Source organism: Phalacrocorax aristotelis, chromosome 2 (genome assembly GCF_949628215.1).
Source record: "Phalacrocorax aristotelis chromosome 2, bGulAri2.1, whole genome shotgun sequence".
Taxonomy (NCBI): domain Eukaryota; kingdom Metazoa; phylum Chordata; class Aves; order Suliformes; family Phalacrocoracidae; genus Phalacrocorax; species Phalacrocorax aristotelis.
The window spans coordinates 95,033,714-95,052,573 of record NC_134277.1 but is presented as its reverse complement, the minus strand read 5'-3'; the positions used below and the strand labels follow the sequence as shown (position 1 = coordinate 95,052,573).

The 18,860-nt window shown below is 39.3% G+C and overlaps 1 protein-coding gene across 6 annotated transcripts in view; it reads right to left on the bottom strand.

The window, feature by feature from the left end:
• FHOD3 (formin homology 2 domain containing 3) overlaps positions 1-18,860 on the bottom strand; it is a 407,821-nt gene that overhangs the window by 34,558 nt on the left and 354,403 nt on the right. For all 6 annotated transcript variants that reach the window (XM_075084393.1, XM_075084397.1, XM_075084392.1 and 3 more), the window contains 3 exons: positions 14,471-14,653; positions 9,225-9,344; positions 8,590-8,751 (listed from right to left, as the gene is read on the bottom strand). In XM_075084393.1, the coding sequence (XP_074940494.1) occupies positions 8,590-8,751; positions 9,225-9,344; positions 14,471-14,653 (465 nt within the window). The remainder of the gene's footprint in view (positions 1-8,589; positions 8,752-9,224; positions 9,345-14,470; positions 14,654-18,860) is intronic.

Here is an 18,860-nt window from a genome sequence, read left to right as displayed (position 1 = left end):
TCTAATTATTAACACCAGAATCCTGTTGAAGTAACATGCTATTATTCTGCAAACCTTTACATTTTCTAAGTCTTGTAATGTGTTGGAATATTAACAAAGACAGACAACTACTAATTCCCTTAATTATAAGCACCAGATTCTACTGAAAAGCAGGATACTGGGGAATCCGACATCCTCAAATCCTCTTCTCTCTTTGCTATGGAGCCAAATGCATCACGGACATGAAGAAGCTTTTATCAGATTCTAAGCAGCAGCAGTCCAATGACTATGTGACCAACAAGCCTCTCCATTTTATGCACATTTGTATCATTAAAAACCAGGTACTTGCATCAGTGGAAAACGTAAGTAAAATACAAATCTATCTGAAAAGCAACAATCTAGAATCACTTTAACTGGGGTTCCCAACCATGAAACCATGTGCACAGTGGTCCAAACCTAGATCTAATATTTGTGCACAGATATTTAAAAGCAGTCACACTGTTTAGCAATATACTTGCAGTTTCCTTTTTTTTTTTTTTTTGGTGATTTTAGCTATTATTGTTCTGTTTAGGATGTCTTCTAACACTGGAAGTGTTATATACAAATATAACAGTAACAATGATGGTAAATGATCCCCTAACTATGAGTCCCTGTGATAAGGAGAACCAGAACTTGTGTGGAGTAACAATGACAATTATTCAATCCAATGTTTATAAAGAAAACCTGAAAAGGCATATATAACACTGTATCACATCCCTGCCAACCCACGCAGCATTCCCAAGGGAAGAAGTATTACACTTTTTCATTTATATGTTTATTTTCAACACTTTACTAAAAGAATTAATGCTGCATAATGGTAGAAAGCCACAATTCCTTCCTTTTTTTTTTTTTTCGTTCTTCCTTTCTTGAAAGGAAAGATGCCGTGATTGTTGTCTGCAGCGGGAAGGCCATGCTGGGACTAAGGAGGAGTTCAGGTGAGTTTCCCATCACACTGTAGCTCCAGGAGACCTCAGCATAGGAGGTGCTCAGACACAAACCACTGTGACATTATCTTATAACTATGCTCCACTGAATAAAAGGAAGCAGAAATCTGAAACGGTCATTACAGCTTTCTCCCTGGATAGCTGTTGTGCCCAGCCCCAGGTTTTGGAGGAAGGTGGTAACATACATTCCTCCTCTTCCTCCTCAGCCCAGTTCACTTGTGTGCAAAAGACATGCAGCTTTCTGGTCCTGCTTACCGTTACCTTCTGCTACTATTTTAAAAATAAATGTCTTTTGTTTCCTCAGGCAAAAGAATGAACAGTCTGAGGCTGTTATGCAAAATAAAAATGGCTTTTCTTTCAGATACTGCATAATGTTTATTTACATTTGTAAACCAATTTAGAAAAACCAACTTTCTAAATGCTCCTGGGTTGTATTTGATATGTTCCTCCTTTCTCCTGCCAGGTTCCTCTCCAATCACAACCACGCTAAAAAGCTAAAAAATATTCAGAATTATTTGTTATTTATCTGTGAAATCTCTCGCTTGGCCCACAGTTCCGTCTTCTGAGAAGTGCCTTTGTAGACACTGTTGCATCAGAGTGGAGCAGCCAGAGACAGTCTATCCAAATTGGATTTAAAGACTAGTTTACGTGACACAAAGCCCATAGGGTCAGCCTCATTCGGGAAACCATTGCCGTAAGTCACTAATGGGCAACTTAAAAAAAATCCAATATCTATTTTTCAATTTAATGCACCACCGTATTTTGCACAAATGACACTCAGCCCAAGAATAAAACCCTCCAACCACATGCCAGCAATGCCAGCACTCATTTTAATCCCATTATAACATTATTGCTTGCTACTATAGTAACAGATGACTCCGCATGAACAATGACAGACAAAAAAAATTCTACCAGTTTTCTCCCTTCATTGGGCTGAGAGACTTCAATATTGCCCGATACACCCACTGCCCAAATGACTTCTGTTCTCTCTGGTTTTCACTTGACCTAAGAACTACCACCACCACCAAGTGGCTCAGTGTTTACTTCCCTGCCCAACCAGGTTCCACGAACACTGGTCCTTTGAAAGTCTTATTTTCCCCAAGTTCAACTCCATGCTGTACATCCGATATCACCTGCTGTGTATATGAGTTCAAAACGCTCTAATTCATGGAATGCTAGACCATACCCCAGTCATTCAGGCAGGACATGTATCATGGAGCCTTCTGATCTTTGGGTTGGGATGTTATTTCTCTGTGTGGCCACAAGTATCTCATGGCAACACAGGAACTGGACTCTTATTATTTGTTAACGGAGAGGAAGAGCTGCTTTGAGGTGACACTGGAAATTAAATGGGGTGGCTCAAACCTAAAGGGGCTTCTGCTGTATATTCCCTAGGGCAGCATATACAATTCCAGGTATGCATTGCCTTGCAGAGCAAACAACTGTAGCCTTTATGAGATAACAGGTCATTTTTCTTCAGCGTTCCCTCAGCTGGAATATGCTTTACACACACGTTTCCTCTTCCAGCTAAATCCCCTCTAGTCTCTGAGCTAAGCTCCACTACTACTGAGAGGACAAAGCTGTCCTAAAATCAAAGACGCTGCACCTGATTACACTCACGTTTCCTGCCTTGTATATTTACAGTCAGACCTTGAACAGGGTCAAAAATGTCACAACTGGATTGAAGTAAAAAAAAACCCAAAACAAATAAATGAAGGGACACTGGTGAAGCAAGAGGGTTCTGCTTAAAAAGTACTTACTTCTTTTCAAAATCACTGCAAATAACTCAAAGTTCTGTTCTGAAGGCCAGTGAACACCTTGTTATGCAGCCTCAGTATCCTTGTTTGAGTTTTCTATTGCTTGCTACTATATTTATTGTTTATTGCTACAGCTTGTTTCTTTTAGTGGTGAACATATAAAATTCAGACATTTTCTAAGGAAGACCTGGATCTCTGCATTGTTATCCTACCCACAAGGTGCATTAAATAGAAGATTGATGCTTTCACAATGACAAATGTTGCCTTAAATTCACAACAAAATGACAAGTCTTTTATCGCACATCATAGAAAGATATACATGATCACAGACAAAATCTTTCTCTCTTCAAAGTTCAAGATAATTTCTACAGTGGAACACAGCCCAGTCTAAGCTGTTTATAGTTTAGGGTCAGCCCGTTCGCTCTCACATTATTACAGGGATGCGTTCTGGCAGGGAACACGAAATCTTCCTCTTTTCCTGAGCTCTTTCAATGCCAAAGGAAATTCTGAGAATTGCTCCTTGCCAACACACTGTCATCTGAGTGCAGGGACCTTCTTTGGCATATGTTCAAAACTCTGTCCCCTCCAGTATTTCCACACAGGCTTGCTTTATCAAATGTCACAAGAATTATCCCAAGACCAACGTTAGCCCAACTTGCATACTGTTGGTCACACATTTTAAGTGAAGTAGATGCCGGCTCTCAAAAGCAAGCAAATTATAAAGGAAGTTCTGTCCATACATTTCTAATTCTAGGGTAAGAGGTGGCATCCTGCTGAAATAATTTTGGAAATGAAAACACCTGGATCAATCCACTAATTAAAAATTAAAGGGCAGAGATGCTTACTGAGGTATGAGCAGATGAATCTATTCAATTATATACATATCTCCACTGCATTTTAGTTCCTCAAATGATCTACGATAAACACATTAATACGGGATCTTTTTGCAGATGCTGTATGACAGTTCACATGTCTGGGATGAAGAGGAGCCATACCAGCAAGGGGTGATGTAGCTCACTTCAGTTGGTGGTATAGCACCTGTGACACTACTTGCAGTCATTTCACCTGGAAATTATTGAGACATCGCAATGCTGTCAGACATGTGCTAAACTTATTTGCTCTTTCAGACAAAACCTTGAAGTCTCATCTACTGAAGCTCCTTCTCCCTTGCCCCAGTCTGCCCTGCAACCAGCAGTCTCTGCCTTATCCTCCTCTACCTTCACCTTTGCTCCCACTAGCCCATGCCAGGAGCTGGGGCAGCTGCAGTAGTCCTTGGAGCTGGCACCACAAGGAATGATACAACCATAAGAAACTTTGCATCCCCCAATCCCTTTTCTCGACGGAACATAATTTGACTTCTGGCATCTATTTTTCTTTGAAATAACATAGGGAAAGTATACTTGAATGATAATTGCACACAAATACTTCCTGTCAAGTGAGACAAGAGAAACCCCACTGAAGCAGCGTGGGAGGCAGCATGATCTTCCCTACTTTTTTTTTCTCTTCTCTCTCTGCTTTCCAGCAGTCCAGGCAGAAGCTACAGCATGCCAGAATGGCACTTCTTTTTCAGCCACCTTCTTTCTCCCCACGCCTCCCTGCCGAGTCCCTCGGAGGACAGCTGCAGACTTCCTACCCCCCTGCATACATCTTAGTCTCATTCTAAGTTCTTTCCTACCCGCAATCCTTGCCCCCTCCCCTCCGTTGTTAACATTTCCTGTTGCTTACTTTTAAAAGGTGCCTGCTTCTCCATTGCCTAGTACCCGTGGCTAATCCAAGTGTCTTGCTGCAGGGGTTAAAAACGAGCCAGAAGTTTGGCATTTTGTAAGTAAATTAAAATTAGGGGGAGAAAGGACAATAACTAGTTTACTCTACAGGGCTGGCCAGCTTTCAGATGCATGGGGAAAAATATTTATGGGGATGAGAAAGAAAATGAACATTTTTAATAAGAATACATTTTTTCTTCACTAACACAGAAGATACTTGTGCTGATGCAACCCCTCCTTGCCGTACTGGTATGATAAATTCTAGGAACAATACTGATTTTAACGGCAGAAATCTAGGGGTCTGCTTCAGTATTAGGTACATCAGTTCTGGTACAACTCCAGTGAAAAAACACCATATGTTAAAAAAAAGGGCAAAAACCAGAAAAGGCAACTGCTTCTAAACATGGTATAACTAAACAATCAGTGTCCCTGCATGACCTTATATATTTTTATACATATGTGAATTCTTTTATTTATCTAGAATTCTATTCTTTTCATCATTTTTTTTCACTCATGTCTGCCTTTTTTTTGCCTTTTGTGACTTCAGTCCTTCAACAAAAAGCCAAAAGGTTTTTGCAGTAACTATACCGTTTTGTTTCTGGTCTTTCTAACTCTTTCTGGTAAGCCAGCCTGTTTTCTTTATGGTTTTTGTTTTTTTCATGAACTAAGGCTCAGAAAGTTCTCATATGATGTGCATCTCAGGGGAAGGGGCATCTCTGTTTATCTACAGGATGGAAATTGTTTAGCCTTTGTGGTTTCTGAAAGATGCTTGTAGACAAAATGGAGCTCAAAATACAGCCTAATCCACAGTGAAATATTACTTCTCCTTTCCTGTCAGCTTTCTTAAACCAAGATTTCGCTTCGTCTGTGAACATTCCCTTGAAGAGGGCAGCTTGGATGGCTTCCACGTCCTAACTCTGATTTGTGGCTGCTAAGATCAAGTGGGAATAGAGCTTGTTACAGTAATCCATCAGTGGTATAACACATGCAGGAACATCCCAAGCAGGGAGACCTTGGGCGTCACGGGGAAGGTTAAGGCTATAATTTCTTTTAATGTGATTTTGTCTGGCCTTTTCAGAATTTCATCCGCTTTGGGCAGGGCCACTAGATCAGCAAACCACAGACTGAAAGACTGTACTCAATTTTGTATGCTCTTAGACCTAAAAATTTTTTATAAGTGACAGCATTAGGTTAAGCTTTCCTCCACTTTCTAAGACTGAAAAACAGAAGCAGAAGATTCTCTTGAGAGTACACCATACATGGTGGTGTAGATTTCAGAAAAAAAGGGCTCTTCTCTATTATGGTGATTTTCATTTTAGTGATTAACTTGGTCCCAATATAAAAAAAAAGTGAAATAACTTCTTATCAAAGAGAAGAAGCAGGAAATGAGAAATCAATACAGCGAAATGTTAAGAGATGAAGAAACACTCAAAGAAAAAAAACATTAAAAACCCTAAAACCTTCCAAACATCAGAAAACAACCTCAGTGAAGGCAATAAAACAGAGCCTAACATAGGCTGTACAAGAGGAAAATTAAGAGAACAGAGATGGAATCCAAAGAGCAAATATCTAAGGATGTAAAACAAAAGCCACAAATTCCTTTATGGTATCAAAAAAAAAAAAAAAAAAAAAAAGAAATATGTAGGAGGTCCTGGGTCACTGGGGATGAAAGAAACTGAGGAAGACAAAAGTTAGGGAAGGGAAGCAAGATGACTTCTTTTCATCCAACTTCACCACAGAGGACGTTGGGGATAAACTGATTCTGGTACCTGTTTTTATTTTTCTGTATTTTATTTTTTAATAGACGTGAACTAATAGCAAGGTTCAAATACTTGCTGGCAGAAACAAATATGTTGGAGGAAGATGACAGCTTACAAAGCAGTAAACAAGCAGAATACAAGAATTCTGACAGCAATTAAAATAAAGAAATTGAGCCACTGGCTAAAACGAGTGTGCTTTCACTACACCTAGTAACTCAAAGAATCAGAGGATAGCAAAAGTTTCACCTGTCTTTACAAAAGCAGCAAGAGTGATTTGAGAAGACTGCAGAGCTCCAAGCTTTTTTACTATACCTGGTAACCTGGCTGAAAGGCTGAATAACAGGAAATTAAATACATGAAAATAATCACTAGACTCTGAATATGTTTATAAAATAGTGTGCAGATAAGCGCAAGTAAAGAAAATTAGACTTTCAAAATCTTTACAAGAGCCTCATGGGAGGCCACCTATGAACTGTGGGGTTAAGAGAACAAAAGAAAAGAAGGAATACATATTGATTCTTATCTGATGACAGGGTTAACAGCAGGTGTCTCTTGGTTTGTACTTTGTATTTCAAAATTATCTGGAAACAAGAAAGCACACCGAGAGGGTGAAATCTACAGATGGCAAGAAATTATTCTGATTAGTCCTGATTTAAGATTATTAGGGATTTGAGAGATAAGCAGTAAATCTGCTTCAGCAGATCATAGTCATTACTGTAGACCACAGTGAAGCGCACACTGCAGGCAGTATCGGACTCCTTTGTGCATTGGGCCAAGTTCTGAATTGCCCGGTCAGCTCAGGAGTCTGCCTGGATGTCCTTGTGAACCTGCCCAAAGACAATGGACGTTAAAAAGATAGCAATAGTCAAAAAACATAATGAAAACCTCAGGACATTTAACAAAAGATAGCATTTATACAGAGAGGCTGGAATACTGTGTTTGCTGTTGTTTAACCCCTTCTAAAATTTAAGATGGAAAAAAAGTGTGGAAATGGTCTCAAAAAAAAAAAAAAAAGATGTAGAAGGATATTTTAGGCTTACGCAAGGATCTGAGCGGCCTGGTTTAATTTGGCCTTGCACTGAAAAGGGTGATGGACCACATCACCTTCAGAGGTCCTTTCCAGTCTAAGTTACTCTATGAAATAGAGAGATGAAAAAAGTTTTGACTGTTCAATATATTCAGACAGTAAATCCTGGAACTGGCGAATTCAACAGCAGACAAAATTAGATTATGAATGTGTCCCCTCCACACAAGGTGGCTTTTGGAAGAGAAATAATTCTTCCATTTGATGCATATAATGAGTATAATGGCTCATGAAATAATTTTTTTCCTAGGAGAGATCCTCCTCCTAGAAGCTTCTTATGCTCTCCTCTCAAACAGCTGGTATTGTCCACTGTCTGGATGAAGACACGGGACTAGATGGATATTAGTATCATCTGCTGCAATTATTTCCATTTTTACATGAGACATGACTCCAAACCAGAATTTTCATATTTGTTACCTCCTGATGATATTGCAGGTTTACTCCATTAATCAAGTAATGTACTGTTTTTAAGGGTCATCCATGAAATCTCACACCCTGAGAGCTCCAAGAGTGAGGCTAGAGTGTTTCTATTATGCCTGCTAGCAGCAGTAATAAATAATCTGTGTATCAGATTGAACCACTGACCAGACCTGTGCGTTAGCCAAGGGATTACCACTTTGTAAAAGGAGGTGCTGCCACAAGTTTCCTTTATTTCCATTTATCTTCCCTAACTTCTAATCATCAAAATTATTGTCAGGAAGAGGACAGAAAAGGAGTTAAACAAAATATTTCAAGGGCATTTTCATTCTGGAAATCATTTCATTACCAAAAAAATTCATTCCTTCCATTGACCTTAAAATACAGTCAGGCATCTGCCTTAAAAAAGAGATTCCCCCCAAACCACAGAATAAATACATTTGAAGATACTGGTCAAATAAAGTTTTAACCTGAAAATAGCTCCTAATAGTTATATACATTATATGATAATTATTATTTTATAGTACTTTATATTATATAATGATCTACTATATTACATTATATAACAGTTAGATACATCAAAAATGTATATAACATTGAAATGGCAGTTATAACATGGCTGCTTATTAGTGCACTGATGAGGAAACCACCTGATAGACTGAGATAAAGCTCAGAAGAGAGAGTACTGGCATCTTTGAAATTCATCAGGAATGACACAACAAATCCACATTCATAAAACGTGCTGTGACCAGGGAGGAACAAAATCAAAGAATAAAATAAAATCTTAAATACTTCAGTTTAAAGAGGGTTTTAAAAAACTTATGTATATTTAGCCAGTAGACATACCTTGGCTGACCTAGTGATGGCCCCGATCTCTGAATAAAGATCAGTGCTGTCTGGGAACTTTTCCACTACCATAGTGCAGACGTGGTGCAGGAGGGACTGCTTGTGCACTGTGTCCTTGACTTCTGGAACCTTCTCGAGGTAGCTCAACTCAAAAGCTTTGGCCTGTAAGGGGAAAAAAGGGAAGAAATTTAAAAGAAAAATGTTACTCCTTCCCATGCAGGTTAGCAGACAAAAATGATTATCAAGTAGGGGCAGAGGGGAAGAATAATCCTGCCGAAGAAACTTATTGCTTTTATTTGTTTTTAACTTGCTGAAGAGCAGGCCTAAAATCACTCCACCTGCAGTGTAATGACTCATGACACAGTTCTCACAATTTGAATGGGGGGCATCAACACTAAACTCAAACTCAAGGGAGTTACACCAGAAGAGTGCCAAGCTCCACATTTCTTTCAGGTTATGCTGAAAGAGGCAGAAAGCACCCTGACGCACAAGAAAAAAAAAAAAAAGTAGGTTCTGTTTTCTAAATTATTTTTCTGATACAAAATAAATGCTGTGTTGCAACTGCCATAATAGTTTTCACTTTTGTTTTTTGAAGGAAAAAGTTGCAGGGAAAATAACTGGGACATCAGGCTTACGTTGGTTCCATTCAGAAAGTTCCCAATGGCTAGTAGAGTAGAAAGGATAAATCCCAAAGTTTTATTGTGCTCCAGTTGGTCCATTCCTTCTTTCAGGTCTAGAAGTGGTTCTGCAACTTCCTGCCATGAGAACAGAAACAAGAAAGTGAAGGCTGCAGTTGGCTATAGCTGTTTCAAGTTTTTAATTCTATGGTTTAGATTAATTACTGCAAACAATTCCTGAACTGGCGTCTTGCAGAGTGCAAACTGGCCATGTGTGCTGGCTTTCTTCCATGTTTCAGCTAATAAATCACACGCAAGGACAGCAAAAAAATACATTAAATACTTTCCTAATGTTGCTTCTTTATGCATGCAATTGCCTTACTTGTCCCGGGGATTATTCTGTGATTTCAAACAGGAGAGAGAGAGTCAGAGAAGGGGCTGCTGCATTTGAGTTAGATGCATGAATGCCCCCCTTGCCCCAACTGATAAAAAAAAGCTCCTTATAACTATTTTTTTCAATCTTTGAAAAACAAACAAAAAAGAAGTTAGAACCCTGGCTGACTTCACATTTGTAGTCTGACCCTAAAGCTTTCTTCAAATGATGGTTACCTCTGAGGTTTAGAGATGGTTTTGTGCTTGTGTGACTTTAAAACTGAAAAAAAAAACCCAACCCACTGCAAACATCAAGCTTTACAAGTGTTCTTATTTTAATCTTTTAACTTAATGCATCTTCCATCCACACATGTTATCTGAGCATAGGTATGTAAACTGATAAGGCTTGAAAACATAAATTTTGTTCCATTACCTCGGGAAGTGAACTACACCAGAGAGTTCAAAGGAAGAGAGCGAGGGTAATTGAGTTGACAGAGCTTATTTCTATGTCTTTGTGTGAGGCCCAGGGTTATTTATTTTGTAGGCACAGTAACAGTTCACATTGTTTCTATCTCCAAATGCCATCCATCCTAAGCATCCGTGAGCACCATTCTTCTCCCAAATTATTACACCCTTTATGAGCCAAGAAGCCAAAATTAAGCTGTTATTTTAGATCACAAGGCAAAATAGCTGAGAACTTCACTTTCTTGGAGAAATACAATGGGTCATTCAACAACGGTAGTGATATTTTACCATAAATAAGAGCACAAAGATGAAGGAAACATACATTTCTAGTCACTACAGAACAATTCATTTCTCGAAAGGAAAAGAATATAGCAAATTCGAGACACATTAAGAGATGGCACAGTGAGCAAAGTAATTTATACATCAGAGGAGAGGGGCTAAATAATCCAAGACTTTATCAAGTTAATCTAAAATCAATAAACTACTGCACAGAATTATTTGAATTGCTTTAGAGTCAGGGTTGATTTAGTTTGCTTTGTTGCATTATGGGGATGAATCAAACGGCTCTGCATTTGCTGTAAACACAGGCTTTTGAACTATTTTATTTGCATCAATTTGCAACCCAGTAAAAAATTACTCCTAAAAGGTTAATTTAAAACATTCTGAAGTTGAAGAACAAGGTAGCATAATATGCTTCCAAAGTAGACCATACTGTAGCCCTTCATTTAGCTATTTACATGCAAGTTATCCAGGCTTAGACTTTCTTGCATAGAGTACACATTTATAACTACTCTTTATTTTTTATTTTATTGTAGCATTAAAAACAATAAAAAACAGTGCCCCAGATACTGTATAATCAGATTAAATACCCATTCTTGCTCCCTGTAAAGCTCACTTCTACCTAAAGAGGGCAGATACGTAATGCAGAGCTACCTCATATCCTTAGATACAACCTAAAAATTATGCTTGAAAGAAATTTGAGGATTGGTCCAGAATTTCTGGCTGTGAGACATCTGATAATGCTTGGCAAATGTTTGACACACCTGCACAAATGAACTCAACTATATACATGCAATGAATCCAATGGTCCTGGGACAGGGAGGACGTAGCATGCACGGTCTGTACAGCTGATCTGGCATATGAACTGTTATCAACCTGCAATACCGGTAACAAGTTTAGCTGACTGCACCTATACAAGCTAACATGCATGCTTTTCTGGGAGGGGTAAAAACTTGGTTGGGATGGAGCTTTGCGATGACCAAAATGTATTTTGCCATATTTGCATTTAATCAAGACTGGCCTGCTTAAAGTATCATATACTTTTAAAACAACAGAAAGTATCAGGATCTACTGTAAAACTTAAAAAGCTCTGATGCACTTTTAAATATTTTCAGACAGTTTAAGCACCACTCAAATGTACAATCTTTTAGAACACCTATTTCTCTAGCACACTGTCTCCAGGGAGGCTAGAGTCAGGAATAATCTTTCTGCTCAGAAGAGAAACTGAAGCAAGTCCTTTTCTTTAGCAGTTCTACTTTTCCCATTTCTACACCTGCTTATATTCATTTACGATCCTTCAAAGTTGTCAGCAATAAGGATGTATTTGCCCACAGTGACCTTAAGAAAAAAAAAACAAACTGATTTAGGACAACTAAATATTCTGTTCCTCTTTCTAAGTCCTTTAAACTCCCTTTGAGATAATGAAGTTTGACAGCATCTACATCATAAACAGTTTAGTACAAAGAACTAGCAGTAACACAGCGTAATTTTTCAGAGCAATCAAAAGTCTGAAAATGAAGATTTAAAGTTGAAACTCTACCTCTTTTGTCTATGCCTTTAAAATATGACACCGAAAGAAAGGTGGGAAAAATTATTGTTCCACTGATGACCTTCAGTAAGCATACAGTACCTTAGATACATGTTAACATTTTGAAACATTATACACAATATCAAAAAGATCATTTGGAAAGGCTTTTCCTTTCGTATTTCATGTAAAGAGCAAAGAGTATTCATTCATCCAGTCCAGTCCAGTCCAACTGTACCCTAACTTGCTTTAGTTAATTAAATTCAAACCAAGAAAGATGACTCCCTTCATTTCATGTAGAAATCTTTTCTACAAACATGAACAATATCTCACTTATCCCTCTTCTTGAACAACTTCATGCTGTTTTTCTTGCAGGTCGTCAGAGATGGAGCTAAGACCTACTTAGGCAAAACTCTGTTATCGGCTGATTAGCAGGAGAGTCTCACGAATGAGAACCCTAGCCTTACATCAACAACTCAGGTATTTCACACTGTTGATATCACGGATCATCTAAAACTTCCAGCCTCACAGAAGTAATAGTAAGGTTCATTCATTTCTTACACAAAATACATGTGTGACTTGATAAATACTAGGAGTGCATTCTGAACTGTTACAAATTTTCCTAGTTTTAAAATAGATTTGAAAAAATCAGGCAAGTGCTTGACAAAAAAGACAAACACTGTGGAGGTAAGTGATTTGGCACCTAAGTTTCATGAAGGGTTTGCCCATTTGCAGATGGGTCTTCTGCAAAACATAGTTTCAAGAACAGAAGAACGTTAGCAGGTCATGGGACTCCTTTATTATCATAATCATTAATGCAAACTACTTCATTTTTTAATTGGATATGCTCATGGTATCTTATCTCAGTCTAAATAACGCTTATGTTTATTGTTTACTTGGAACTTAAACTCTGACTTTAACCTTTTGTTACTGGAGAGACCCAACTGCTCGCTCTCTCGTACCTCTGATGTCTGATCCTGTGTCTTCCTCTTCACCCAGCTAAGACCCAAGATGTGTGTCATAGTTATGCTTGTCTGCGAGGCTTCTTATCACATGCTCCTCTTACTTTATCAGAGTTATCATGTTATTTCCTGTACCATTTTATGGTAAGTACTGTACTTAGGCCTAATTACCTTTCAACAGGGATAAAAATCTTGGTCCTATCTTCACTCCAGCTATTGCTTCTTTGGGCAATTTAGGCATTTGAGACTTTTTATAGTAACATCCATTCTACATGGATTTTATCTGGCAATCCATTAACTTTGTGGCATAAATGTTATAGGATCAGCACAGGAAAACTACCAGAATTTCCTTACCTTTTAGTAGGGTTTCAAATGTTACTTTTTGATTGAGAGGAAGCTAGGAATTCTAGGTATAGACATAGATTAGCAGCTACAGCTAACTCGGCTCACATGAAAGGAATAATTAAGCCTTGTGGTAACTTCAAAGCAGAATAAATAGCTGTACCAGATTAAAAAAGAAAACCCCAAACACACCAAAACCAAAACAAACCTGGCAAAAAAGTATTCAGGCCAGATACAAGTATTTTGTGTTTTACAAGATAGAAACGTAAATGTCTATGACTGAAATGTCACAATTAAAAAATCCTGAATATCAGTGTGATTGCACTTCCTGAAATCTAAGAAAATTAAACAGAGGTTGAGTAATCTTGACAGCATCAGCTGCAAATCAATCCACTCTCATGTCACTTGTTAAATAGCCATGGCTAGGTAAGCAGAAGGCATTATCAGAAGTATGTCCCACTTCTCAGAGTCCATATCACACAAAGTTACACCGATTTTTTAATATACACGTATGTGCACAGATACACATACAAAATTAGTATATACAGGAGAGCTGCCTGAAGAGCAATGCATGGGGTATGCACCAGAAGCGCAGCCAGAAGAAGGTTCCTGTGCTGAGATTCCTGAAAAAACTTGTGAAAGTCAGCAAGTAGCTGAATTGCCTGCATAGTTTCATTCTGCTTCACCTACGCACCAAAATTACACGCCGTAATTTTGAAATTTTTGTCTGTGATGCATCATATGTGACAGACAACCCAATCATAGTGTTCTCTGAATAAATGCCATCCATGAAGTAGGTGACAACAACTATCTGTGACTGAACTGAAAAGAGCATCCCTGAAGGATATCTTATCTTTTGTTTATACCTTTTGAAAGAGAGTTACGAACAGAAATAACCTTAATGGATGGTGTTTTCCTTAGTTCAAATGGATGCAAGATCAATACTCTCATTTTATGATGTAAGACTGAATACTGTAGTCCTCACTCAACCTTTATCCAAAGAAAAATTCCTACTGCTCTGAAGTAAGAATTTCCTGAATAACAACATCTGGAGAAGATGTGGTAAGGATTTAGTCCTCCTCTTTGTTCCTGTATCATTACTGCCTAATTAAAGGAAGGAAGACTTAATCTTTAATTTTCTTTTATAGAAGGAACAGATTATGAAGGATCATTTTAGCTGTTTCCTGGTTGGCCACTGAAACAAAAGCAACCCATTTACCATTTCCTCAAAATATAAGCTCATATAATAACAAGGTCAGGGAAAGATTACGCAAAACCTTGGAAGAGTCTCCACCCCTGCCTCCCTGCTTTCCTCTCACCTTTTCCACTATCTCATAGTCCATCTTGAAAGCCCACAGCTGGAGCCTGGCAGAGAGTTCGCTGATGGAAGAGAGGGTGAGAAGGAACTGCTCGGCGCTGCCCAGGGGAACATCAGGGTTCGCCAGTTGTGCCTCCTGGATCTTTTGCTTCTCCTCCTCGGTCGGGATCATGGTCAGGATTTTCTGCAAAGGGAGACAAAAGGCAGGTGTCAGCGGTGGTCCCTAGAGGCGTGCACGGGCTGGACGTAGTGGCACGGGGATGCTCCTGTGGCAAGTGCTGCTGCAGCGCAGGCTCATATGACGAGCTTCGCTTGGACTTCACCTGAGCTCCTGTGACACTGGGTGACTTTTCAGCAGCAATGGCAGAAGTCTTTAGTCACTGGCTGGTAAATTAGGCCTGCTGTCCCGAACATTTGCATTTGACAAACACATCTGTATTAACAGGCATTTTTTAAGATTTGTAGTCAGTGGATGTGGTTAATAACAGGATCAAACACTGAAGAAAGATGGGGTGTCTGCTTTGGACTGCTTTCCTCAGCTTTCATATCTTTAAATCAGAACTGGCCACCTTTCTGCAAATTGCACATAGAAGTGAGGGTAGAATGAGTGAAATCTTTTGCCCCATGATTTACAGCAGGTCAGACTAGATAGCACATCCCTTTTAACCTCAATATCTACAAATCTTCCAGTGCACTTGTAGGTATACAGAAATAACTTGAGGACTCCTGTCCTTTTCTGTTGTCATAATTTATTATTTTTGTTCAGTCTGTTTTGTTTTTTACGAAACATGACAACTACTACAGCTCATCAGGTCACTCCCAGAAATTTCACCCAAACTGAGGACAACTTCCCAAGGAACACGCATTGAACTTAAAGTTGTATTATGCATTATATAACATATGGCCTTTTTCTCTTTTGATCTTAAAAGTCTGAAATATTGATGTAAAAGGGTCTCAACATTTTCAGTTTCTACTGTCAGTATGGCTCAAAATTTTATTTTCTCTTTAATTCTTGGATCTTACATGCTTGTTCACACGTGGCAGCTTTCCTTCTCGAAGTATTGCTCTCTAAGGTATTGCTTCTTAATTAGTTTTTAACATAATAAATGCACTTTAAAATAAAAAAGAAAAGCAAAACAACGTAAAGGCATAAGATTAAGTTGAGGTCTTTGCCCTGTGATCAATGCCTCATTAAAGCAGTAGATTTTCAACACAACTTATATTTATTCATCTGAGGAATTACATGTTTTTTCTGTACCCTTCTATAATGATACAGGCTGTTTTGGAGCGGAGGAGAGAATAATAAAAACACAGCCAAAGAGCTATCAGACCTGCCAATCCAAACTACAGCCTTGTTCCAGCACTGGACATAGCCAATTCATCAAAGTAGCACAAGTGCCCTCTTCCAGTACCGATAATTCATCTGGCTCCTTTTTCAGCTCTGCAGCTTAGTGTGGAGAGTAAGGGACTCTTCCCGGTCGATCAGGCGAAGAACAAGAGTTAAACGAGCAAATAATGTTAAATTTGTTGAACTGGGTCTTTCTTAATTTCAGCCACAGCATTTGTATTGCTGTCCATCTTCTTATGCTGACTTCCATAAACATAAATAAAGAACCTTTGCTTTCTGTTAATGTTGACTCTGCCTTTCAGTTAATAAAAAAAAAAACCAAATAAACCCCAACCCACAAAAGCCTCCTCGCTTGGACACTGCAAGCTTCTACCTTAATAAATTAATATCCTAAGGAAAAAAGAAGAGGAGGAAAATCCCTCAATACACTCTGGTGCTTTTCCTTCCCCTTCCGCTGTTTGGAAAAATATTCTGATGTACATGTATTCCGAGTGATAGCATTCGTGTACTGATTTTGAGATGTGCCTGCCACCCACCCATCCATCCACATGCGCTGAAATCTGTAACTTAGGTCATACCTAACATTAAACTACAGATTTATAAGTAGCTGCTTCAGGGCATTTCTCAGTGCTTACCAATACTCATCTAAAAAAGTTCATAAAAAAGAGAGACTGAGTCTGAAACTCATAAGAGGTGTTTTGCAGAGTGTCCTTTGAAGAAGTCAGGCAGGCCTCCTAGTGCCTACTCCTCTCTTCAGTAACAATGGGAAGCCAACAGCCGCTCAGCTGAGCCAGGGCAGCTTGCAAATAGGATCACGCAAACACCCATACATGGAGAGTTTAGCAGTAGCCATGTGATGGATGTAAAAATGCTTCTGATGCATTTTTGAAGGCTAACACTTCAGCAGTATTCTCAGTTGCCTCCTACAAATAACTATGGCTTTTGGTAGCTACCCAGGGATCCCACAAGAATTTTGTGGTGGTGCAGGGCCTTCGCATTGCTTTCGGGCAGTTTAAAGAGAGCAATGAAACAGTACGCTTTATTTCCAAAGGGACTCTCCTCCTCCTTGAGCTTTATGTAAACACAAGCCAGATGGAGCTGACAAAAAGCATTCGAGTCCAAGTACTGCAAGGCTGATGTGTTGCATACCGTAGTATGTGAAATAGAGAATGCCAAGCAAAAGAACCTGTACTTATGGTGCCAGCTGCTGAGGATCACCCCTGCTGCTGAAAGCCCTGCCTCGATGGGACCAGAGCTGCTGGCACGTCTCACACCATCCAGGGTGCAACTGCCTCCATAACAAAAACTTACTCATTCGCCCTTCTAATCTGCTCAGGCAAGTAATTCTGATCCTGCTGGTCATCCTCCTTGGTGTGCCCCTGAGCAAGTGGCAAAATGCTCCTGTTCTTTATTTCCACTCTATGACTAATTTGAGCCATTTGTTCAGCACTGGAAACTCATGAGTACACCACCTGCCAGTTTATTATTGTTTTTTTATTATTATTCTTTTTAAGTATTACTGACAGCAAAAGTAGCATAAAAACACAGCAGGGCAGAAGGTTAATGGCACTTGATGTGACCATTAAATCACAAATAGCTCTCAATATAATCATTGGTTCATAATCGTCTCCCAGTACAACACACACAATTGGTTATCAACAAACCCTGTGATCATATCCTCTATATGTGTGATACATGTATTTCACCTCCATGCACTCTCACACAACTGTTTGGGCCAGAAACTAACATTTTGAGGAAAACCAGTGCACAAATCTTTTCATGGAATAAAAGAAGTAATTTTTGGAAACCCTGTTCGCATGAGATAATGCACCCTAATTATTCTGCTCCAGGATTGCTGGACACAGCCACTTGCTTGAACTTTCAGCAAAGGGATCAAACTGTTTATTTCCTGCACTCAGCCGCCCGGATGTATGTTCTCCAAAACTTTCTAAGAGGAAAGCCTTACAAAGCTCTCAGGGCAAAATTTATAACCCCCATATGCCTGGGGGTTATGGGTCTCAGTGTAGGATGCAAGGAAGCACCTAACTAGAGACTGTGAATAGCCTGGAGCCTCTGCAGAAATGGGGTGCTTCTGTTACCTCTTTCAAGAGATAATGGGGCTTCTCAGTGATGATGTAGTTGCAGGGGTGCCTTGGCTTTCATGTTTGGTGTCAGCTGATTTTACCAGGCAAATCAGGAGACTGAAAAAAAATTAGTAAACTAAATATCTGGTTGTTGTTGGGTCCAAAGCTTTCTGTGGCTCAAGGCCCACAAATTCATAAGCTGCATAACCAAATACACATTAGTGGGTATTTCATCAGACATTTGACAGGCCTCGGCAGATGATGCAGCTCCAGAAAGGCTCTCACACTTCAGCTTTCCAGGCAGCTATTAATGAGACACATCAGTGGCTTGCATTACCTGCAGAAACTCTAACAAAATATAGAAGCTTATGAAGGTCAGCACTCCACAGGAGGCTGCCTACATTAATTTTATTTCAACCCTTCCAAAAATGATCCAGTTCTGAGAAGGGACTACATCTGAAATGCCCAATAGCTATCCCTGTAAACTGGGAACTGACAGCCGCTGTGTCGGTCAGACTGCCCCGTTTCCTCAGCTCTCTACTGAAACACATGAACATGCCATTGCTGGTCACAGAAACTGTAGAAGATGTTTTGGTGTCCTGCAGGGAGTGAAAGTGTAGCTTTTTTTCTTTAAATAAGATCTGAAACTCGTTAGGGCAGCAATACACAGACCGTGGGTGTATGGCCTGCAAGGCATCATTGAGTTCGTTCTCCCTTCTGTCTAGACTTGTGAATAGAGGTCATGTGAGCTAGCATAAATTGAAAGATCCTGTCACACTTTTTCAAAGCATTAGCTAAAGGAACTGGAAACTGCAGATGCCAACGGACTACAGCAACTATCAGAACAAACACTTAAATACCATGATTGTTTCTGAAAATCAGATTTTGCCTTTTTTTCAATACATGTCACCATCTGCCTTTTTAACACCAGGCCTTCATTTCTTGCCCCTTTTTACATC